Source organism: Hipposideros armiger, unplaced genomic scaffold (assembly GCF_001890085.2).
Source record: "Hipposideros armiger isolate ML-2016 unplaced genomic scaffold, ASM189008v1 scaffold_724, whole genome shotgun sequence".
NCBI lineage: Eukaryota > Metazoa > Chordata > Mammalia > Chiroptera > Hipposideridae > Hipposideros > Hipposideros armiger.
The window spans coordinates 117,368-142,014 of NW_017732074.1; the positions used below are offsets into that span (position 1 = coordinate 117,368).

Below are 24,647 nucleotides of genomic sequence, written 5' to 3' on the forward strand. Positions count from 1 at the left end.
CTCCAGGTTGAGCTGTTGTTCAGCATCTTAGCTGTGGAGGACAGTGTCACTGGCCCTCATATGTGGGATCCGAACCAGGGCCCTCTGGCATCCCAAGCGAGTTCTTAACCATCGCGCCACTCGGCCGGCCCGCAAAGAATCCTTTACTGAGCATTCCAGCAAATGAATGACAGACACCTTGAGTAACTGAAGTTTTAATGAATAGTCTCACTTTCATAGCACTCCATTTCCATAAATACACACAGCATATTGTTGCCTCTACACACACACTATTTGTTGACATGATCATGTGACCATCGTGTTAAAGAAAACTTTGGAAAAGTCCAATAGTTCTGTAACCAACCGAATGGCTCTTTCATTTGTATACGTTTCCTTATCATTCTTGCATATATAAAATTATTGCAGGTATTTTGCTTTCTGCCTTTTTCACAGTGGTATATCAAACATCTTCTGTGTTTCCATTAGCCTCTGTAATTGTCTTTAATGGTTACAGGATAGAACCTCTGAAGAAGCCTTGTGATTCACTAGAAGATACTTAGGTTCTTTCCAGGGTTTTTGTTGGTCCCCCGTTATAATGCTCTTATCACAGCAGTGTGCACACTTTTTTTTACTTCTCTTGAATTATTCCCAGAAGTGGAATTACTACAGTAAGATTAGGAACTTCTTATGACTCTCTTATATATTACCATATTATTTTGCAAGAGTTTTACTCAATGTCATCTTATATTAGATCACACTGGCTAAATTGCAACTCTGAAAACATTAGGGTTTTTTTCCCTCATTTTTTGCAAGTTTAGTGATGTAAAATGATATCAAAGTTGCTTTAATTGTCATTCCTTTATTACTAAAAGAGATAAAATCTCTCCATATGTTTTAGTTGTATTCCTGATATGAATCACTTATTCATATCTTTTGCCTATTTCTTTATTTGATACTTGTTGGGTTGTTTTTTTTTTCCTACATTTCGGTGAGATGTTAACCCTTCTGTCAAAGTGATACAAAGAATATCTGTAGTCTATTAAATGTTGATGTTTCCATTGTTCTGAAGTTTAGTAATCTTGGTACAATCTGTCTTTTGTTTCCTTGAGTTCATCTGTCACTTCAAAGCATGGGTAAGTATTAGTCTTTAAAAGAATGTGAACTATTTATTACATGCTAGTTGTTTTAGAATTTAATTTTCAAATGAAATATCTAACTCTATTATCCACCCAGAATCTATCTTTTATATTTCCTGTAGATCTTACTGAATGCTTTTCTGATTTGCTGTCCACATATCATAGAGACATTTTCTCAATAGTCATACCTTCCACCCATTGTACTAAAAATCTGCTTTATCATATGCTACATTTCACATTTGTTTGTGTACTGCTTGTATTGTGCCACATTCTTTTGAGCCATTATCAGAATGAATTAATTTTTCTCCATTTACTAAAACTTGGTTCCTTTTTAGAATAAAAACTTCTTATCGTGTACATTTCCAGATTAATTTTGTTGAATCCCAATACACCCTATTAGAATTGTTATTAAAACTGCATTAAATCTGTAAGTTAAATTTAGAAGAATAAGCATTAATAAATATTACCAGTATTCTCATTCTGTAACAAAGTACACCTTTCCACTTCACCAAATCAAATTTCATTTTATAGGATAAAGGTTTATGGTTTCATTTTGAAGGTTTAGCTCATTAAGTAAATTCCTAAAAATGTGATACTTTATAGCAGTGATGAGTAGAATCTTTCATTATGTTTTCTAACTGAAAATACTGAGTTGTTTTTGTTTCTATTATTAGGTGTTATTGTTGTTTTTTTCTTCTTACATGGCATCATTATTATTTAGTTGTCACTTGTGTCAAAGTAAACATCCCAAACAACGTAAATGGCCTCCAGCATGTTCAAGAAATATTGCTCTGTGGCCTTCTAGAAAGGCGTCTTTCTTGGATAACCTAAAGGAGAGGAACAGAAGTGGGGTAGGGAAGGAAAGGAAAATGAAAGCACATATCCAGAAAATGATGACAAGCCCTACAAGTCCTCTCAGGAAGGTGGCCCATGAAACTTTCATAGATTATAATAAATTCAGCAAGGGGGCTTCCTAGAGCCTGGGATACCCAGTGTGGAATTTGGGGTTCCAGATTATAAAAGAAGGTGGTTTAGAGATCTAACAGTCTTGAAACACTTCTGTATGGCAGGAGAGAAACAGAGTAGTCCCCCGTCCTTTGCTGCTATATCAGGATTGTCTTACAGGGAGGCAGTGTCCTCTGGGAACCATCAAAAGAAACGTCAGTGACAGAATTAATTTTGAAATTACAGCAAGATTGAATTAATGATCTAGTGGGACATTTTTCCTCTGGACATGGCATCAGTGCACAGCACCAGCTTTGCCCTGCCCCAGCCCCATCCTGTGAGTTGGTACTAAATATTCTCTCATGAGTGACGGCAGCCAAGGTCACATGTGGCAGAGACAGGAACGCCACTCTGATAAAGCCTCATGGTCTTGAGGTCTGGATACCTCCTTGTGAGCTGATCCATGCAGGCTTCTAGTTAAAGCATCACCTCTTTCCTGGAATGTTTTTCTAGAATTAGCATCAAATAGTGAAAAGGGTTAGTAGCATTTGTAGATAGACCCAAATTCAAATCCAAGCTCACTGCTTACAAGATGACCATGGGAAAGTTTTTCTTTTCACATTTGCAAAAGGGAGACAAAAAGACCATGTCCTCCAATTATTCCTCATTCATTCAGGAAATAGGAATATGAAATATGAAAATGAGTGCATCTTATTTGCCAGGCACCGATAAAAGGGATGTTGATGTGGCAGAGAACACAACAAAAACTCCTGGTGCTCATGCTCTAGGGGGACGGAGGATAAAGGCACATTAAAAAAAAAACATATGAATGCATACCAGCTAATAATGAATGCCATGAGAATAATAAAGCAGAAAAATGAGGTAGAGTAAGGGTGATTGTTCCTTTAGAAGTGGTGATAAGAGAGCATTTCTCTAATGAGATCTGAGCACGGAACTGATAAAAAGGTGGGGATGAGCCTTGAGAACATGGAAGGGAGAGCATCCGGGCAGAGGGAAACTCATGAACAGAGGCCGGGCAGAGGGAAACTCATGAGCAGAGGCCATGCAGAGGCTGTGCAGAGGGAACGAGCGTGTCTGATGAATAGAGGAGCCCATGTGGCTGCAGAGAGGGAGTGATGGGGAGTAAGCGCCTGGTAAACAATGTAGTTGGAGAGGTGGAAGGGAACCAGGTCAGTAGGGGATGGATTTGCAAGGACAACCAGCAGGCCAAGTCCAGCATGTAGCATGTTTAGTGTATAGCCCTCTAGGTAAAAATGGTTCTTAAATTTTGAAAGCGTTGTTGAAAATAGAGAAGACTGCAACAGAGAGCATATGCATCCTGCCAAGCCTAAAATATTTACTACCTGGTCTTTTACAGAGAAAATGTGCCAACTCCCTATTGCCCAGATCATAGTGAGGATGGTACTTCCAAGTGTGAAAGGAAGTGATGGGGGCGGGCGTGGTTGAGCAAGAAAGCAACGTGATGTGCTTGACATTGATGGTCTTAAAAGGACAGCTCTGGCTGCTATGTTAACTCAGAATACAAGAGGGGGAGGGCACAGGAAGAAGCACAGTTAGAGCCATCATCGTAGTCCAGGTGAGACAGGGCAGTAGGTTGGACTAGGCTGGTAGCAGCAGGGTGCTGAGTAATTGGATACAGAACATATTTAGAAGGTGGCACCAAAGGGGCTTTGGATAGAGTGTGGGGCATGAGAGGGAGAATGGAGTAAAAGACGACTCCAAGATTTTTGGTCTCCATGCTTTCCTTACGTTGTCGTGGAAACTGAGAGAATAACCGTTTCTGCCTCTAGGGCAGCGGTTCTCAACCTGTGGGTCGCGACCCCTTTGGGGGTCGAATGACCCTTTCACAGGGGTCACCGGGTACTCGTATGTGGGCGTATCTGCATGTGGGCGGACCCGCCTAGAGACGGATGGAGACGGAAAATATATGTTTTCCGATGGTCTTAGGCGACCCCTGTGAAAGGTTGAGAACCGCTGCTCTAGGGTTTGAGACTCCGGAGTTTTCCCACCATTTTGCAGTCAAGGTTATCTTCCTAAGACACAGTTTTGATGGTGGCACTCTCCTTTCCAAAACCTACACCAGTGTCCCCTTAGCTGTGGAACAGTCATAGCCCTTCATCATCTGACCTCCCTGCACCTGTGTCCTGATTTGTTGCCGGCTGGTCCCATTCATGGACCCCAACACTAATCTCTGAAATATCCACTAGTCTCCACATGCACTTCCTACTTCCCACCTCCAGGCCTCCCCCCTTGTGGGTTCCTCTTTCTTAGCATCGTTACATGTCAGCAGTCCTGGCAGACTGTTATGGCCTACCTTTTTGATAAGGCTATTTCTGTAACACCCTCCTGGTCTATTCCAGTGCTTTGTGTCTGTAACTCTTTTAACAGAAATATCATTTCTATTTGTAACATGATTTTTGATGCGCAAGTCTTATCTCCCCTATGAGACTACACAGGAGCCAATGTAACATATGGCTAAGTCCCTTGTGTTTGTTAAATTCCAATGCTGCACTTGGAACCTGGATGAGTTTAAGTAAATGACTTAATCTCTTTAAGCCTCAGTTTGTGTTGGCTGTAAAATGGAGATAATTACCATAGTTACTTCATAGCACTAATTAAGACGATAAAATGAGTTGATTCATGTACAACACTTAGTGTAGCTCTGTGCCTGCCATATAATTAGAGCTCATTTAATTCCAGCTATATCAATTCCCCTTCATTAAGGAGCCGGAGAAGTATCTTTGTATCCTATTCTTTGGTGCTTTGTACACTGGTTTTGTGTGCAGTAGGCTAATGAATATATTATGAAAAGTGAAGCAAAAGGGGCTCAGTTCTGGAGCTAACACGGAGTCCAATTCCCACCACCACCCCATTCAGGTGGGTGACATGCAGCAAGATACCTACCCGCTTTGAGCTTCAAATTCCTCACGTTCGAAATGGGGGAAACCATTTCTACTTTGGAAAGTTATGAGACTGAGCTATGATGGGATGCAAAGCACCTGGCGCATAGCGTGTGCCCAGTGGTAGCTCTTAGCAACATGATGGTTATCAAAGCTTCTGCAGAAAGAGCCCCCCTGCCCTGCTAGCACTGAAGCTTGATGACTCCTTAAAGCAGTGGTTCTCAGAATGTGGTTGCTGGACCAGCTGCGTTGGTGTCATGTCCCCTGGAACTTGTTAGAAATGCAAGTTCTCAGGCTCCCCTCCAGGCATAATGATACAGACACCGTGGAGAGGGGTCAGCAGCCCGCGTTTTAACCAGCAGATATACACCGGCATCTAAGCACCACTGCCTTAGCGGGGGGAAGAGTTTGGCTGTGATGCCTCCAGGGTTCTGCAGTGATGTCCCGCTCAGTCCCAGTGGGGTACTGAAGTTGCGTTGCTTTTCTGTTGTCGCCATAATAAAGGACACAAGGGCCAGATGTTTCCAGTAGTGCCTCTTTTGGGGGCCAGCAACTCTTGACTCTTATGATTATTCACAGCGTTGATAGAAACGAAGGTGTTGATAGCAACACCAGGAAATATAATTTACTCTGTCGTTCAGTTGGAGACATAGGACTAGTTTGGGAGCATACACTTACGACCTAAGCCATCATGAGCTATCGGTGACCTTGTAATAACACAAATGTACAGGAAAAACTTCAGTTAGACTGACAAGATGTGAAAATTATTTAGTATGGCTAATTTTAATGTAAGCTGTTGACACATTTGTAAATACAGCAACTAAAGTTAGTTCAAATGATTGCAAGAAATTTGGAAATATTGTGAAGAACATTTAATTCCTCCATAGTATTAAAGCCTGGAGAGCACTTACATATCTCCATAGTTGTAAAAACAGCACAGCCACAGTTATACATAATTATTGGCTTTCTTTTTTAACATGATGCCATGTTTCTCTTTTGTCTTTTCTTTAGGCTCGTTGTATGACATAAAAAAATCATCTCCTTGACAGAGGGATTCTCTTAATCCAAGTGGAGTTGAAATAAAATCACTCCAGGCTCTAGTATCCAAACCCTTGCCTTCTCTCCATACCACCGGCTTTCCCTCCATTGCTCATGGCTTTGATGGAGGGCAGACACGGGAGAGGGGCAGAGCCTCAGACCAGCCCCTTGGGCTGTGAGTCTGGAGCTCTGAATAAGATACGGTGCATAAAAGGTGCCCTTGGCATATAGAAGGAAAGTGTTAGAATTTCTCTTTATGATTAATTTTAATCTCAGGCTTTGGATTCTCTTCTTGTGTGTATTTGGGGATGGGGACCTGTGTGTTAATATTTTTTCCTAAAAGGGGTACGTGGTCCCCCCCAAAAAAAATTCACTGTCTTTGAGGGCAGGTTAACGGGACAGGGAGAGATTTAGGTAAAAGGTTGAAAAATGTCGATGCCAAAAAAACTATAGAATTTTCTGTAGATTTCAGTTTTCCATGTTACCTACTCACCTATAACTCAAATAAACAATAGTTTTGTCTCATATCATGGACTATTCAGTTGAGATAGTGATATGTGAATCAAACTAAGGGAGAAAGTAGGAAGCAGACACCAGTGGGCTGTCTCTTCTCGTGTGCCTCCCTCTCCTTCTGGTAGGGCTGCCACTGATTAAATGGCCAAAATGGAGCTGCCCAGTGAGGCAGTGAAGGTACCTAAGATAGTCACTTGACTGAATTATCTATTTCTGTATAAGTTGCCATTTTAACGTCCTGATTTCAGAGCCATCTCTCATTGGTGAGAGCTGGATAAATAGGGTACATGTAAGTGTGTGGGCAGAAGGCATAAGACAGAGCCTTGAAGGGAAAAGACAGCAAGGCACAGAATGTGATCGTATGCCTGCCCAACCTGCCTTTCTGTTGCTAGGCTGTAGTTACAGCACATTTGTTTCTCTCTCTCACTCTGAATGCTTCTGAGAAGTTTCAAAGGAAGGTAAGCAGTACCTATCTCATTTCCATGCTTCTCTGGTAGAACAGCCCTGGGTTTCTGCTGATCCCAGGCAGGGGCCATTTTGGGGAAGAGGCTCGGCCCTCTCCCTGCACCCTCTCCCAAGGATGTTGCATGGCTGTGGTCACCAGTCTACCCCCTCCCGTAGGCTGGCCACTCGCTTTTAGGATGAATTCCTTGGGAGCATTGCAATGCATCTTTTCTTGGTAGTTTGTCTTCTAGAATTCTTGTGCTGCTTGGCTCTCAGAGAAGCCACAGCTGGCCCATCCTGACATTTTTCCTCCTCCTTTTCTACAGGCAGCACAAGGGGGTGGCCACAGGACCCTGCTGTATGGCCACGCGATTCTCCTACGACACTCTTTCAGCGGAATGGTAAGCACATCTGGGTGTCTGCTTTCGCCATTCAAGGAGGAAGGGGAAGAGGAAGAGGGGAGAAAGGACAGGAAACCAGCAAGTGTCTAGGTCAGCTTAACAGCAGGAGTAATACGGAATGTAAATAATTATAGCATATTATTGTCTTAGCATTTCCTTCTTATAACATCTCCATTTGTGGATATATATTTGTATTTGAATAATGTCTGACCACTGTCTTCCCCACGCCATGAGGAAAAGGACCATGTCTCTCTTTTTTTAAATTTCAACCTAATCCCACCAAGTATGTCAACTACCTTGACATACTAGGTGCTCAATAAAGATGTGTTGAGTTGATGATCAAGTAAACTGTGGGATAACTGATTTCTTGACTATACAAGGATAACGAGCATAGAAGAAAAAAATCAATCAAATGGGGTTTTTGTGAAATTTCTCCTCCTCTACTAGCTAACGTAAATGGGATGATATCTGTTGCCTTCAGTCCTGGAAGAATTTGAAAGTATTATGCTATGTTAATCCAGAGGCAGGAGAAAGCTGAGCAGGCCATAACTAATTAGGAATCCAGAACCAGAATTAACCCAAACGGTGAAAACTCAATGTCACTTGAAAAATTTTTTCAGATTTAAATAAATTTGTAAAATGCAGATATTACAGATCCTTCGCAGGGAGTATTAAGGAGAATACTGTGATCTCAGTCAACTTAAATATGTGCCAGCTCTAGTAACGTTTACTCCCAGTCCCTACACGTATCATCCTCACTTGATATCAGTGTAAGGAAGGTTTGCCTTCTTTCTCTGTCCCCAGTGGAAAACATGGTTCCATTCATTCAAGACTTTGTTCTCACACATTTATACCTGCCCCATGCTGCAAAGTTCATCTCAAAGCCTGAACTATCAAATTGGCAGCTGGAGCCGAGGCTGCCTCGTAAATTATTTATTGCAGCATTTCTTTTCCTGAGTGCTGGTAAGACGTTGACCTTTTCGGCGTGAACATTCATCTGTTGTAGTCCTTCATGACAAAGGACAGAGAACAACAATGACCAAATGGAAGAGGATCTGAGGAGACAGGGAGGGACGTTTAGCATGGGGAGACTTTGTACCTTACAGTCTCAGAAGTGAGAGGCAATCATTTATCTTGCAGGCTCTGGTGCTTATCCATAGGGTAATAAAACCTTAATACCTCTCATTTTCTACCAAAATAGAATAAACAAAGCCTCAAATAGCACTCTTCTCCTGGCCTTGAAACCTCAGGCTAACACTGTGGTAGAGATACGAAGGTTTACATTATTTATCATTAGATTTATTGTCCCACGCCTCCCTCCCCCCATCCCCCAAAGATACCATTACAGTTAACATAAGCTCTATACTGGCTAGTTCCTTTTAGGACCAACACTGAGGGAAAAGCCTGTGTGATATGACTCTGTATAATGCAATGATTCTCTATTTTCCTGCTGCAGAGAACTAGGAGTATAACCCAGAAAGCACGTTTCAAGTGCAAAACTGCCTCCCAGTATAATTGTAAGGTCAGCGGCTGTGCCTTTCAATAGAGGAGACAGAGAACAAACTGTGGGTTTTTAAAATTTTTTTCTTTAGTAAATTATTTTAAAAATCATTGTTAAGTTTTACATGCACCTGTATTTTTATAATTGAAAAAAAAACATTATTTGAGAAGTTTTAAAGCTCATAGAAAATTTGAAAAACAGAATAAATAGAAATGTGGGAATCATCAGGGTCTTCCCCCCATCAAAAAATAACTTCTGCTCTCAGTTTGGTGTAATTTCTTTTAGCCTGGTTGCTAGGCATTTAGATTTTGCATACGTGTTAACTTTACAAATATACTGTTTTGTAGTCCACACTCTTACACACTCTTGATAAATGCAATTGAAGGTAACATAATATTCCATAAAATGAAGTCCCAGAGTTTATCAATCCTTCCATTACTGTTGGTCATTTATGTTCCATTTATATTGTTCCCAATTTGAAGCTTTCTCAGAATATCTTTGAACTAAAGCATATTTAATATTTCAAACTTATTTCTATAACGCACAGTCCCATAAGTTAAGTCACTGGGTTGTCAGGTAAGAACATCTTTGAGGTTTTAAATATATTATAAAAGTATATTCCAAACCATTATAATAATGAACAAGATTAGCCTGTGGCCCAGTCACTCAATGTTGACGTTGACAACTAGAAGCCAACTAGTGGTGAGATGCCAAGACCTGACTTCACTAGCATCTGCTCTTGTTTTACAGTATCTAACATGTTTGACTACATCAAGATCCCAGACAGATAAACTTGCCTTTGATGTAGGTCTACGGGAACATGCCTCAGGTAAGTCAACATTCCCAGATCACCTGCTCAGTGGGGTCTTGGCCGAAGGACTTTTGAGAAGGAGGCTGAATATGTTATTCATTGGGATTGGGAATTCCAAACCAACTAACCAGTGGGGTCAAGAAATAGGTCTGAAAAGATTCTGAAGAATGATAAAGAAAGACTGTATGATGGAAACATAGAAACTAAGAATAAGAGAACATAATGCTTTAACCACAATCTGCCAGTCTCAAAGAAAAACAATTGTTTAGGGTTAAGTACTGAAAATAAGTAGAGAAGTTATTCCTGATAAACCCAATGGTCATGCATAACTGCTAAGAAAACAAAGATAGCATAATACGGGCTGACATAATGAAGGATAGTATCTAGCTCAAAGGAGTAATCCCATTTTTTTTTACCTGTTTTTTTTTCTTTATTAGTTTCAGGTGTACAAAACAATGTAATAATTAGACATTTACACTCCTCACAAAGTGATAACCCCCCTTCCCCAATCTACTACCCCTGTGATATCATATATAGCTGTTACAATTCCATTGACTCTATTCCCTATGCTGTACTCCACATCCCGTGACACACATACACACACTATATATATAAATTATAGTGACATTCAATATTATTCAGCTTTAGCTTCAGGTGTACAGTGCAGTGGTCAGGCATCTACACCATCCATGAAGTGGTCTCTCTAATAAGATAAGTGCTCATCTGACACGCTACAAAATCTTTGCAACATTATTGATTATATTCCCTGAACTGTCTTTCATACCCCCATGGCAATATTGTGGCTACTAATTTGTACTTTCTAATCCCTTTACCTTCTCGGAGATATGGAGGAATAGCCCCATTTTTTTTCTTCAGTCAACCAGCTGTTTCTAAAGCAGTGCTTCCAAATGTTTGTCGATGACATCCACCACCATAGTTTTTGTCCTTCCGATGCATCACCTATACTCTAATTTACTTGATATTTTTCTTTAAATTTACTTACTGTTATATTTAAAATTTTAGAAACAAAGCTTATAACATTGCTATAAGTAGAAAACTGGTATTGCTTGCCATAAAAGTAAATATAATGAAAAGAAACCCAGGTCATTAAATAATGGAAGAGATGTTGGCAAATATTAGAAAAGTGTTAATGATACACAAGCTCCAAACTGAAAAATTTCTCTGATAGAATTAGAAGGCTTAAAGGAGTAATAAAAAAATATGGTCCTTACTATATGATTTAATGTCATTTAATTGTCCTTTATCACCAGTGCTATATACATCATATTTTTTTTTTAGTTTAGTCAAAAATATTGGCAGGATAACTATAGTTCTATATATAGTTATATGTAGTTATATTTATAATTTATAGTTACAAGATGAAAGAGGGGACCAACTTGCTGTTGGTTATTCCCAAGACCAATGGATCAATGCATAGAAGTTGAAAGGACATATACATTTCACCTCAGTAAAGGAAACCACTTTGTAATATCTGCAATTATCCAACAGAGGAGCAGGTGGCCTTAGGAGAGTGCTCCCTGTCCCTGGACATATCCATGGGCAATCGGACCATCTGTCAAGGGCATTACATATGGAATCTCTGCTCTGCTTAGAGGTGGGCTATGCGTTGACCAGGATTCTTTTTTTTTTTTTTTTAAAGATTTTTATTGGGAAATTGGGGTGATGAGAACAGCGCTGGGGAATTGGGGGAAGGGGAACAGACAAGTTGCTGTCATTTTGTTCTTCAGTCTAGTTGTGGAGGACGTTGCTTCACTGGCCCAAGTTGGCACCACCATTGCGCTCTTCCTGGGCAAGGCAGGTCAGTCACCGGCTTCTGGACAGCCGCTCACAGTGGCTGCTGGCTACACACAGTAGCCCATGGCAACCCACTGCCACAGGGGCTGCAGCCTACGCCGTCGCCGGCGACTCACGGTAGCCCAGCTCCAGGTTGAGCTGTTGTTCAGCATCTTAGCTGCAGAGGGCAGTGTCACTGGCCCTCATATGTGGGATCCGAACCAGGGCCCTCTGGCATCCCAAGACAGTTTTTAACCATCGCGCCACTCGGCCGGCCCTGACCAGGATTCTTGGTAGCAAACAGCAGAAATGGATTCAGGTGAACTCAAGCCAAATGGTATAATTTACTGGAAGGATGTTGGGTAGAACCTCCTCTAAAGCTGAAGCCCCAGGCTTGGAAATGGGGCAGAAGCAAAGTGAGGCCAGGAAAGAGAAAACAGCCTAGATCACACTGCAGGAAGAGTCTCACTTGGATGCAGTCTGTCATGTCATAACATTCTCCCCAGAATAGGAGGAGGAGATGTCATTGTTGGGCAGCAATAGAAGGACAAGTCCATGTGGCTGTTCTCAACCTGTGTCAGTTCATATGGGAGAGATCCAGGTTGGCTGATTTTACAGATGATGGAGAAAAAGAACTCTGGAGTTTAAACCATGTGCACCTGCTGTTTCTGTAACATGTGCAGTGGTGCCTGAGAATGCCTGAGGAGAAACTCTTTTTCTCTGCCCCTTCTTTTTGTACAAAGCAGAAAAGCAGGCCTGCCTCTGCCCACTGTTTTTTTCCTCCTAAAATCAGATTATATTTGAATTTGATTTGAGGTTGCTTTTTTTCAGCTAAAGTATTAGTTCTTAAAATATCATTTCCTCTAAGTTGTTGTCAACCTTTTTTGAAGATTACAAAATGAGTGAAGTACCACATCGCTGAGTGTAAGTCAGCCTCTAAATATAAACCAGCTGTCAGTCTTGGAGCACATAATCAGAAAAGTCATATGTGGCCATTCTATTTGCATTGATAAAGTGACTTGAGACTTTTGAGAGTTGGGGAGAAATTGAGAAATAGCACTTTCTGGTCATGTGTTCAGGAACTATATTTTATTTAATTATCAGAGCCTCCAGTATAAACAGAGGGAAAATTGCAGCAGAGAATATTATTCTTTCCAGCAGTCTTTTCTAAATTCCTAAAAATCAGATTTGGTGTGAATTCTGCTGACAGACTAGAGAAACACATGAACCAACCCAAGGTCAAGTTGGCTGATCAGAAGCTGACTCTGGCAGAAGACAGGTAGGACAAGTTGACCAGGTGTTTATGAGAACCTAGAGCCTAAAATAATTCAATTTACCTCCCTCACCCCCAACCTGTTTTTTATTCTCCTTGAGGAAGGCTAGCTTGGTATTTGTGAGGGAGAAGGAGAATGCGTGTACAGCTCATACAAGTTTCAGTGCTGCCTGGGGTGCGTCTTCTCACTTGGAGATTCACTCAGAAGCCAACAGAGAAGCATTCTGTTTCCTACCTGGTCGTTCTATCAGCGCATGCTTAGCTCAGACACCTCTTCTGAGCTGAAAACACGTGAAATGCCCAATAGCGGAGTTGAATCTCTAGGAGAATGTGAGAAGAAGTTTGGAGGCTGTTTCTTGAGCTATCCTGGAATTCCCCCTGCATAGCGGATAAGAAGTGGTTTGATTTACTTAACAGAGCTGGAGATCCTTTTGCCTTGATTTTGGTTACTGATTTCTTTCTTTTCTCTTTTTAAAGGCATTTTGTTGGGGTGGTGTCATTTTTTTAGCACTCAGACATAGCTTTAGAATTAGACTTAGGAGGAAAGAAATATGAAAAGAATAAAAACACTAATAGTGCTATTATGTATTTTAGGGTCATCGACTGGCCCCATAGTCTGCTGATTCTGGGAACAGTGCTGTTCCCGGGAGAGGGTAGAAGAACGAGTAGACTCTTCCCCGGGTGCCTCTTTAGGACCCACTTTCTCCCGAATGCCCTTGGTGGGCCAGAGTACATGTGGATAGAAGTACCCTTTCCCCCTTCCGATGTCTTTTGTCATGAAAATTTTAGTTTAATCAAAATTTAATCGAAATAATCCCTGTACATAGTTTAAAGAAATAGGGTTCCTAGGCTTGTTGAAGAGATCAGTGCCCTGCCCTGCCTCTCCCTGTCCTAGATGGCTGCCTCTCTGGGCCACCTACTGTCAGTACTCTAGGATTGTTCACCATTTGTCTGTGAATAATATAGTATACTGCTCTTTAGGTATTCTTTCCAGATTAGGTATTATCTATTGATGGCCCTAAGTGAAAAATAAAAATTTAGTGCTCCCATTCGTCCTAGTCGTCTCTTTCCACCCTCCCAATATTTTACAGCTATATTTTATGTAACTACCAAATCAATATTAACTACTTACATTGGTATGACTGAGACTTTTATTTGCAAGTGAGACTCATGAAATATGAGGATGAGTTTACGTGATTGTATTACTTTTGAGTTTTCCGGTAGTTAATAATCGCCTTATTTGTTTGTTTTATTTTCTATGACCCAAACAATCACTCATTTCTAAACTCTGAAAGTCTCACCTGATTAGATTCAATCACATCAACTGTTCTATCAGTTTCATCTTCTCAGAAACATCCACCATCATCCAGGAAATTCCCTTTGCCTCTCTCTTAGATTTCATGGTTCCTAGCGCTCATGTTTTTCTCCCTTTTTGGTTTACCACCTCACTTCAGTGGAGTCCATTATCCAGTAGCTTTTACAGAAAAGATTCCTGGGAAATTTCTTCATTCCATCTTCACAGTTAATTCACAGCATTCTACATTGGAAAACATTTTTTTTTTCTCAGCATCCCTAAGGTTTTCTTCTATTTTCTCCTAGCTTATAGTCTGGCTGTTGAGATATCTGTACTCTGATTCCCAATCCTTTGTGTGTGACCTGTTTGTTTTTTTCTGAGAGCTACTTAGATCTTCTGTTTTTCCTTGATGCCTGTAATTCCACAGTGGTACCTCTGTAATTCTACAGTGGTACGTCTGGGCATGGATCCTTTCTGTTCCAGGTCTTCACAGGAATGGACCCTGGTGTGGCGCTCTCTCCTCCACTGTGCTAGGCACTCTGTAGGCCTTTTCAATCTGCAAGTGCTTGCCTTTCAGTGTTGGGAAACTTTAATATGGCATTCTGGAAGCTGAAAGATGGAGGCAAAGAGAAGGGAGCTGGGGTTTTACAAATTAGGATGTTAAATGTTAGTTATTGTCCATTTTCAGCAATACTCTTTACTTTCTTGTTAGACAGTGCCTGGTGTTTCCAAAACCAGACCTGTGATGGTTTCTCATTCCGTAGATATAACTTCTGATCTTCTGTAGAGTGGGAGAGGAAGCATTTCCCATCTGATGATGCAAGACAGAAAAAAGGATGCAGAGGGTTAAATGTTCCTTTAACACTTTCAGCCGGTCCTCCTGTTTTCAACCCGCTTCTCCACTGTTGCCTTCACAGGGAACTGTTAACTCCTTTTCCAGAGACTTTCTAGGGAATATGCAGCAGGAATGGCCTGACTTCTTGAGAGTGGCTTCTCCTCCATTTTCTTACGCAAAGTCTTGAGTTTTAGCTTTCTTTTGGTGAAAAGCACCTATCTGCTTTTTTTCCAAAATGTCAAATTCACTTCATTAGTATCAACTTCACACCTGCTGTCTTAGTCCTTGTGGATTTAGGCCTCGTGAAAAATCTCTGATTATTTTTACTAGAAGTACTGGTGTTTTAGTAGAATTTCATGGGGGTAGAAGCAAAGATAAAAGTCTGTAAGTGGTCAGTCAACCAATGAAGTCAATTCTTAAAGATTTGTGTCTATGAAGAAAGAATTTTTTTTATATGTGTTAAAAACACTCAAAGGCGTCTATATTCTCTGGCCTCCAATAATCTTTCCCAATATTGTCTTCTGTCTCGAGAGAAAAGGAAAATGATACACAGAGGCAAGGACAGATGTGGACATAACTAGAATGCTTATAGATAAATGGAAATTGAGGTCTGGAGTATGTGTGGATGTGTGCATACATGAGAGAGAGAAGGCGGCGGGGAGATAGTTTATCATCAGAAGGAAGGCAAATAGGGACACTGGCTTCTATGGAGCAATGACTAACTCGAGGAGCTTTTGTGTAGGAGAAGCCTGTTGGTGGACCATGCATCCTGCTTCCAAACAGCGGTCTGAGGGAGAAAAAGTCCGAATTGGAGATGACCTCATCCTCGTCAGCGTGTCCTCTGAAAGATACCTTGTAAGTACCTCCTAACACAGGCATCTTTCATCTTCAGAGTATTTCCCTTTAGGAGCAGTCGGCCAAGGCTGACAGTCACACAGGATGCATAGGACAAGTTGTCTTCACACAGTGTCCTTGAGCCGTGATTAAATCCCTTCCCCTGACAGGTGGTCACAGGGCCTGGAATTTAACTGTGAGTTCTCCTTTCAGATTAAGGTACTATGCCCAGCAATCTCTGCTAAAATGCCCCAAACACTTCCAGAGTAAAGCCAACTATTTACCCACTAGCTACCACTACTGTGAATTTACCACACTGTTGAGCTCTTGTCCAGTGAAGAACAAGCCCAAAAGAATGGGATATAGAAAAATAAACTTACATGGGAGTTAGAAGATTTTAAATGTTTCAGCGTGTGGGAGATGTCATAGCAGTGGGAAGATGCAGGTGAGATTTTGCACTTGGGGATGAGTAACTAGGCAAGCATCGCTGACACCAAGCCTTTGGCGAGTGTGTGTGTGTGTGTGTGTGTGTGTGTGTGTGTGTGTGTGTGTGTGTGTGATGCCTGAAGATCAGAATTGCCAGGGCTAAGTTTTTAGGCTTCTTAGCACCAATCCTGTTGGCAGATTTTACATTGTCTGGGCCGAAGGCTGCAGTAATTCTTCCATTTGTGAGTTCCCTTCGCCTATCAAGGATAGTCATTCCATAATTTCCTGTTGAATCAGGGATCGATATGAGAGGATGAAGTCAACATTTGTCTGTCACCTCTGGAGCTAAATACTTCCTCTCCCCTGAATAAAGTATCCCACTTCGAAGCCGCTTCTAGATAGATTGGGTGGCGAAATCTCCCACCGCTATGTGACAAGAGCCAGAGGACAGTAAGGCTGTTTCATTCAGTCCTTAAAGTTCTAGGTGAGCTGCTTCTGTCAGGACCGGCCAAGTGAGTTCAAGCCTGTCTCATTTCTGTTTCTGCCACAGCATCTCTCAGTATCAAATGCTACCATACAAGTGGATGCCTCCTTTATGCAGACACTCTGGAATGTACATCCTACGTGCTCAGGAAGTGGCATCGAAGAAGGTGTGCTTTTTTATATGCATGCAGCCCTCAGCCTGCTGGTCTGTCTTGTGCTGTATATATTGACATGTTCTGCTGCTTCCCAGCTCCCACCTGAGTGTCTGGATACACGGTTAGCATGATTTTAGTTCACCTGAATTCCTTTCTCTGATGTCGGTATGGATTATTTTCTGTCCCGATTTCTGATTACATGAGCATTCCTGGAATTACTTTTAATCCTTCAGTGCTCACTATTACTTTAGTACTACATGCATTTAGGACTTGGATATGCACCTTGTGTCACCCACGGATTTTTCATTTTTATTTATGGTTACTTGTTATAAGGGTACAGACCTCAGCAACTTCCATTTTAGAGGAGATTATTTGCCAAGAAGATGATGTTGTTAATATTTCTCCCCAGTGCATCTCTCCATAGAGGAGGGAGAAGGACTTTCTCTATAATAAAGTACATTTTGCTTTTTGTTTCTACTTATATTTATGGAAAACCATTCAAAAATAATAAATGAAATATTCTCAATATTTTATTTTTCCCTTCAAATAAGATCATCAAAGTGTGTTTGATACATCCTATTTCTTGGAGCCAGGCAAAGTCAGAGCACCTTTCAGGTTATGGAATAAATATACTGGCCTTACCTTACTCAGGGGTGAGATCACAGCTGAGCAGAATAATCAAATGTCAATGACCTGTGGGTCATCGCATTGCATTCTAGCCCTTTGTAGCAAGATCAGACATTTTTTTAAATACTCATATCACAAGGTTTAAGTCTATTTTTAATCCTGAGCCTAGTGGTTTCAAACTGGAGATGCCCTCCTATGATATGATGTTTGGAAATGGCAAACTGAGAGTGTCAAGGTGATACCCTAGTTTCAGAAGACATCATAGGTAAACTGAATAATCAGGAAATGACAGATTTTTAAGTCTTTTGGCAATCTGTGAAAGGCTTTAAAAGGGCAGGATATTTTTAGTCCTCTTCTTTTGTGACAAAATTAACCTACCACCCTATGTCTACTGTCCATCATTCCCTTTCTGTGAGAAATTAAGAACTCTCGGTTTAAATATTTCCCCAAGGAAGTTATAACTGAATCTACTCCATGTTAAATTTTTCATTGTCACCGTAGGAATAAAGTTATTTCCCAGTCCCAACAGAGGGCTTGTGGAGATTAGTTAAGAAGTGTTTGCAAATCAAGCCAGAAAGATCCTTAAAGATGTATTGAGTGCCCTTGTAATATAACCTGGGTAGCTCTTCACTTGAGTTATGAGCCCTGTAGACAGTGGTCTTTCAGCATCCACTGGTGAGAACCCACTTTAGCCCTTGAGAGCATAAGTGATCCTCACCACCATGACCCTTCTTTCCTGACTATTGCCCTGATATATTTCGATGAAGAAATGTTGTGATGCACTAGTACTTGGTACTCTTCTGTGTGAGCAGAATATTGATTGGAGGAGCCTGAGCACTATAAGGGATGAACTTCAACTGGGGCATGACCTGACCATCATGAGATGATAGAGAGTTTAATCAAGAGCATGATTGGAGAGGGTTTCAATTTTCTAAATAAATTGGCTGTTAAGAATTCCCCTACAGTATGTCATGAATTATTTTAATGAAAAAAGCAAGATGCAACTGGAAATAGTACAGTAAGAGGGAAGTTGGAAAAAGACTTCTGAATATTTGGGAGAAGTTTAAGAAAAACTTGCCTTGCCTAGATGAAAAAAAAATGAATTAGGGAGAATCAGACTGTCCCTGTAAAAGATGCACTGATAGCACCTTCTTATTCTCTGGCATGACTTATTCCTACTGTTTCCAACCAACACAACAATAGCTTGACAGCCTCTAAAGTGATCTAATTATGTGGAGTTTTTTTTTTAATCCTAATACAGACATTGAGCACATTAAGTCCATATGTTTCCTGAGTGAAGAATAGCCTAGAGCATTTTTTTAATTTAATGGGATAAAAAAATCCATTTATTTGTGCAAGATAAAGCTCAGACTGGGGTCCCTCTCCTGCTACTATGCTCTTTGAATTAAGGCTCAGAATTTATGATGACTAATTGGTCATCATGTCCTGGAATCTCATTGCTTCCTAGCTGTCTTTGAACTCCATGGCTATTGAGATTCCTTTCCTTATTCTAAAAGCTAAGAGTTTACTGATAATGGCATCTATGTTTGTCCACTCAGGAGTACTGGAATGTCTTTCTGCCTTTTCCTTGATGCAGGAATAGTGTCCAGGTTTGATCTGTGTTTGTTAAATGCATTTGAAAGCTAGCTTTTCCTAAGACAACTCTTAATAGTGTGCTAGCCCCCTTCCCAGCACCTTCTTTCTTTGCATGATTGCAATCTGATTTGAATTTTGCCACAAAGTATACAAGTTGAAAGTGTAAGAACTTTTCTAGAAATCTTGTGTCAGATGTATTTACATCATAAGAATTTGGAAAATCCTTATCTTCTTTTTTTTTTTTTCACTCAGCTCCCCAACCCCCCTGCCACCTGGCAACCATCAGTTTGTTTTCTGTATCTATGAGTCTGTTTCTGTTTATTTTGTTCTTTAGATTCCACATATAAGTGAGATTACATGGTATTTGTCTTTCTCTGACTTATGTCACTTAGCACAATATCCTCTAGGTCCATCCATGCTGTTGCAAATGGTAAGATTTCATTCTTTTTTTATGGCAGAGTAATACTCCATTGTATAAATGTACCACATCTTCTTTATCCAATCGTTGATGGACACTTAGGTTGCTTTCATATCTTGGCTGTTGTGAATAACTCTGTAGTGAACATAGGGTTCATATATCTTTTCAAATTAGTGTTTTGAATTTCTTCAGATAAATACTCAGAAGTGGAATTGCTGAGTTATAAGGTAGTTCTATGTTTAATTTTTTGAGGAACCTCCATACAGTAGCAACTTAATTTTACTTTTGGTTTTCAATGATGTGAATTGACACTATTTTCACCTTACCCTTTGATGTTGGACTTGCTCAATTCTGAAACTCTGTTTAACTTTCAATGTTAGAATTATTTTGACATTCTTGCCTTTTCTGCCTGAGGCCTGAATTCATGGAATTGATAATTTCCCAAATGCTTCTCTCTGGGTGTTTTTCATAACTGACTCATACCTGCATGAATTTCTCCTTTTAAACCTGGTATTCTCTTTATTAACATTGCCATCAGTTCATGGTAGAATCTAATTCTCTTGTAGGATACCTACTTGGTGGGCATGTAGTGCGTCTTTTCCATGGTCATGATGAGTGTTTGACGATACCATCTACAGACCAGAATGATTCCCAGTACAGGTAAGCCAGAAGCTTCATCCTTCTCCTACCTGTCTCCAGTCTCAGGTGATACAGACTAAAGAGTTTGCATTTGGATGTGGCCACAGATGAATTCCGTAAGTGGTGGCCAATGCCAAACCCCACTCCAGCATGGGTTGCAGTTTGTAAACAGGAATGGCAGCACTCTAGAGTTGGCTCACAGGAATAGCTATATACACGTGCTGCTGCTTCAGCAAGCAATTCTGTAATGCTCTCCAAATCTCTTCATTTTCTTTGGTTGTTCCTGTCTCTCAGGCATTTCAGGTAGCATTAATTGTAGGCAGAAGTACCCATTTTGGTGATGGACATCAAGCTAATCATTCTAGTGGGTCTGTGCACTTATACAAATTATCCATCAGGCTCTCCACAGGAAAATCACCTCTACTGTTTCCCTTTCATGTGCTTAGTAATTAAGGTGGAGTCTTAGAAATTAAGGTGGATTTACTTTTGCTTATTACCAAATAAGACTGGAGAAATCCAATGTCAGTATCCGACCAGAGCTGGATTTAGCACAGGGGATGGTGCCAAGGGCAACATTTAGAGGGTGCTGCTGAGGGGGATGCTTTCTTTGGTCCTCTAGTTGACCCCTCAATGAGTGTTTTTCAGAAATTCAAAACCAAAAGATGGAAGGTATTAATACAAGTCTTAAATTCATACTGAAGTGTGCTTTAGTATTCTGTTTATCATCAAAGGAACAGAACATAAAAAAGCTTGGCCCCTTCAACTATAGAAATCTTATATACATTTTAGAAATCTCAGATCCAAATTAGGCTGAATTTGGGACAACAGTGAGTCTGATTTCTTGGAGGTAATGCATTCTTTGTTTTTGTGTCATGCCTGTGAGAACATTGTTCATGGTTTCTTTTACTTTATTAGAAACATGGGACCACATCCACGCAATTTAGAAATCATCTAGGTCAGGCTCCTACTCAAAGGTCACACACTGGCTGTTTTCAGATGGGAGCCTAAAAGCCAGAACTGCTGACTCTCCAACCAGGGCTGGCTCCTTATTTGATGTACTAAAGGACCCCCAGGAGCAAAGAGCTTGAACAGATAATTGTACACCTGAGAAACTCCCCATTGGCAATATGTATCTTTTATGCTGAGTCTCTTCCCACTTGCTCTGTCCTCTGAATATTCCTTCGTGGGAACCAGATGTGACCCAGAGCAGTGTCTAGGACACATAAAGCACAGACCTATGGCAAGTGCCTGATTCACTCTCTGCCTCCCTGGCACTGGTCTAATGATTGACAGTTATCTCTGAGTAAGGAAGCTAGGAAAAACCTGGTTTTTCTTGGAATTAAGTATTCCTTACTCTAAATAATGTCATGTGATCCTATTCAGTTGTGATTTTTATTTTCTTTTCCTTTTTCTAACTGAAATTATGCAAGAGCCTAATACATACTTCCTTTTTAGTATTTCATTCTGCTGTGTCAGGGGAAAGTTTGCAGGTGGATAAAAAACTGAGTTGTTTTTTGGTTTGTTTGTTTTTGTGAGTGACGTTTGCAGAGTTATCTACATATAAAATGGAACACATCAAAACTCACTAGTTCCTTCTCCCCATTCCTGTTCTTCTTTTAAGGACAGGAATTTGAAAAAAGTGATTTACTAACCTTGTGTAGGGCCCTTTTACATGCACCCCCCACACACACATACACACACACCTGTCATTAAATTTAGAGCCACATTAGAAGCAGTCTGAGCAGAAACTATCCTGCTTGGAGAAGCTTGTCATTTGGTGGGCATCCCTGTTGAGTGGTTCAACAAAATCCTGACTAAAAAGAAATGCTGGACAAGTATTTGAACAGAGGCACTGGAGAATATGCAGCAGATAGAAAGGAATTCCCAAAATGGGAAGCAGGCATGCATGCCACCATTGAAATAAGAACAAAGGTGGACTTCCCTTGGCTGAAGAAGATTCCATGGGATCTGATTTGTATTTTGGGGGGAAAAAAGAAATTCAGAGATAAAAATAAGAACGCTAAATCCTTTCCTTTGTAAGGCAGTATGAAAGGGTGAGTAAACAGCTGTTCATTATACTGGAACTTGAATTTTTGTGTCAACTGGTCCCTTAAAGCAGGGTGCTTTGGCGTTATTTGATGTCTAAATGAGGTGAATGATAAGCCTCATCGCTGTCTTGTGTCATCAGTTAAATCTTCAGAACTGGCCAGGAATACTGAAATCTGGGAGAGCACAGAGGAGTAGGAAATAGAGAACACACTAAAATAGCGCATGCAAGTGATTCCACTGTAATGGGGCTGACTTTCAGGAAGAAATCATTGCTATTTCTCCTAAAGCCTGAGAGCATGACGCCAGATAGAGAGGCTGGCTGTCTTGGGTGCAAACCCAAAGTCAATAATCTAGCATTCTGAGCTCTGATCCTTGGCTCTGCCTCTGGCTTGTCAAGCACCCAGGGATAAGTCACTTAACCTATTGAAGTCAAGGCTAAGCTGTCAGCCAGCCTTTCAAAAGCGCCTCAGCTCACCGCCCACTCTACTGCTCTCCTTGGGTAATTGTTTGAGAGCACAGGAACAGGTTGTTTGAACTTCTGTAACCTTGAGAGAATAAGCAGAGCAAACCACAGCATTCCCTAAGGGGGAAGGACTAACCTTCCAGAATTCTTTAGATATCAAAGGGAGAGAGTTCTCTAACCCTGACACCTAGGGTGAGCCTCTCCACCTTAGCGATCCCTTCAACCCTCACTGAGGAGGGAGAAGCATTAGTGAAAATCTCAGCACATTTCTCTGCATGGCTAGGAGGTTAGCGCAGTATCATTACTATTCTGAGCCTGGCACAGAGACATTGGGTGTGTGAGCTGTAAAGCAATGCACGATTTCTTTCCTAATATTTACTACGTATTTCCCAATAATGTGTACATTTGAAAATATTTAGAAAGTGTTCTATAATCCCACCACCCAGAGGTAACTGCTGTGATTATGGTTTTTCATTGTGTTTCTGTGCCGTTCAATGTGGGGTTTTTTTATGCATGTTTACAAACATCTATATTTAAACAAAATTTGGATTAATATACAATATATAATATTTTATACATCTGGGTGCATCTTTGTGAACATTAGTTACTTTAGAAAAACACATTAAATTCTCACAACTATTCTGTGATTTACGTACCCTCATTAGATAGACTTTACAGATGAGGAAACTGAGGCACAGAGAGTTTAAGGGACTTGACCAAGATCACACAGCTAACAGATTCAAACTCAAGTCTGCCTGACTTCTAAACCCATATTTCAGCTATCTCATAGTTACACTATTTCTTCAGAGAAAAAAAGTAATTATACATTTTCTCTTCACCTATTGTCTCAAAAATCTAGATCAAGACTCTTCTGGGGCCTGAGTGATTCCATTGTGATATGTACAGCTCCTCTATGGTAGAAGAATGACTTAAATTAGTGAATTTAAATGCAGTGAAATGATCAGTCTTGATCTAAGTTCTCAAGATTCTCAAAAAGTACCTGGATTCAGTATATCAGGTAATCCAGGGATCACTGTTCATGAGACATACTCTTAAACTAGAATAGTTCATTTAATTCCTCATAATCTGTGGTCTAGAGAGGTTGGTCACTGTTATATAGATTTTAAAAATATACCAATATACTTTGCTAAGTATCAGATAAACATCAGGCAAACCCAAGTCAAGGGACATTTTACAGAATACCTGACCAGTACTCTTCAAAACTGTCAAAGTCACAGGGAAAGAAAGAGACACTAAGAAATTATAACAGACCAGAGGGAACAGGGGAGACATGACAGCTAAATGCATTGTGGTATCCTGGATTGGATCCTGGAACAGGAAAGAGAAAAATGGAAACATTGGTAAAATCCAAATAAAGTCTTGAGTTTCACTCGTCATGACATACTGATGTTGGTTCCTTAGTTTTGACAACTGTACTATGGTAATATAAGATGATAACATTACGGGAAACTGGGTGAGGCTATGTGGAAGCTCTCTGTACTATCTTTGCAACATTTTTGTAAATCTCAAATTATTCCAACATAAACATTCTATTTATTTAAAAACACACTAAAAGATTATCCTTATTGCAGGAAAAGAGACAACAGTACAGTAATAAAGTCATGAACCCTACTGAGCATAAAGCTTTTTACCCTCAGCTTCCTAGAACCATGAAAATGAAATCACACTGTATTGCATAGATGTTTGAAAAGTACAAATGCATTTTAAAAGATGTAAAACATCAAGGCACTTAATCTGACAGAGTTGGAGCGTTCAGTGTCTGGATTGATCATGGGTGACCAGGCTGTTTTGACTCCTGATGTGGATATGGAGACGATCCTTTTCATTTTATACCTGATGGTCCGTGAATCTCCGTGATATGTATATGGCAAGCAGTTCCCTGACCTTTAGCACTTTTCTCCCTTATAAGAGGACCGGGGAAAGTGTGGCTCATTCTGACTCTTGCTTTTCATTTTGTTGACTCAGTGAGGACTTAGAAAAACCGCGGTGTCTGAGCAACCACCTTGGGGACCTGTTCCCTGCCTGGTGCTGACCAGTGTGTGTGTGTGTGT

At 40.5% G+C, this 24,647-nt stretch overlaps 1 protein-coding gene across 1 annotated transcript in view; it reads left to right on the top strand.

Moving 5' to 3' along the window:
* Nucleotides 1–24,647, top strand: part of RYR3 (ryanodine receptor 3) — a 358,095-nt gene that overhangs the window by 52,829 nt on the left and 280,619 nt on the right. The window contains exons 4-8 of the mRNA XM_019627208.1: nucleotides 7,303–7,377; nucleotides 9,629–9,707; nucleotides 15,628–15,740; nucleotides 16,696–16,795; nucleotides 19,991–20,084. Coding sequence (XP_019482753.1) covers nucleotides 7,303–7,377; nucleotides 9,629–9,707; nucleotides 15,628–15,740; nucleotides 16,696–16,795; nucleotides 19,991–20,084 — 461 coding nt within the window. The remainder of the gene's footprint in view (nucleotides 1–7,302; nucleotides 7,378–9,628; nucleotides 9,708–15,627; nucleotides 15,741–16,695; nucleotides 16,796–19,990; nucleotides 20,085–24,647) is intronic.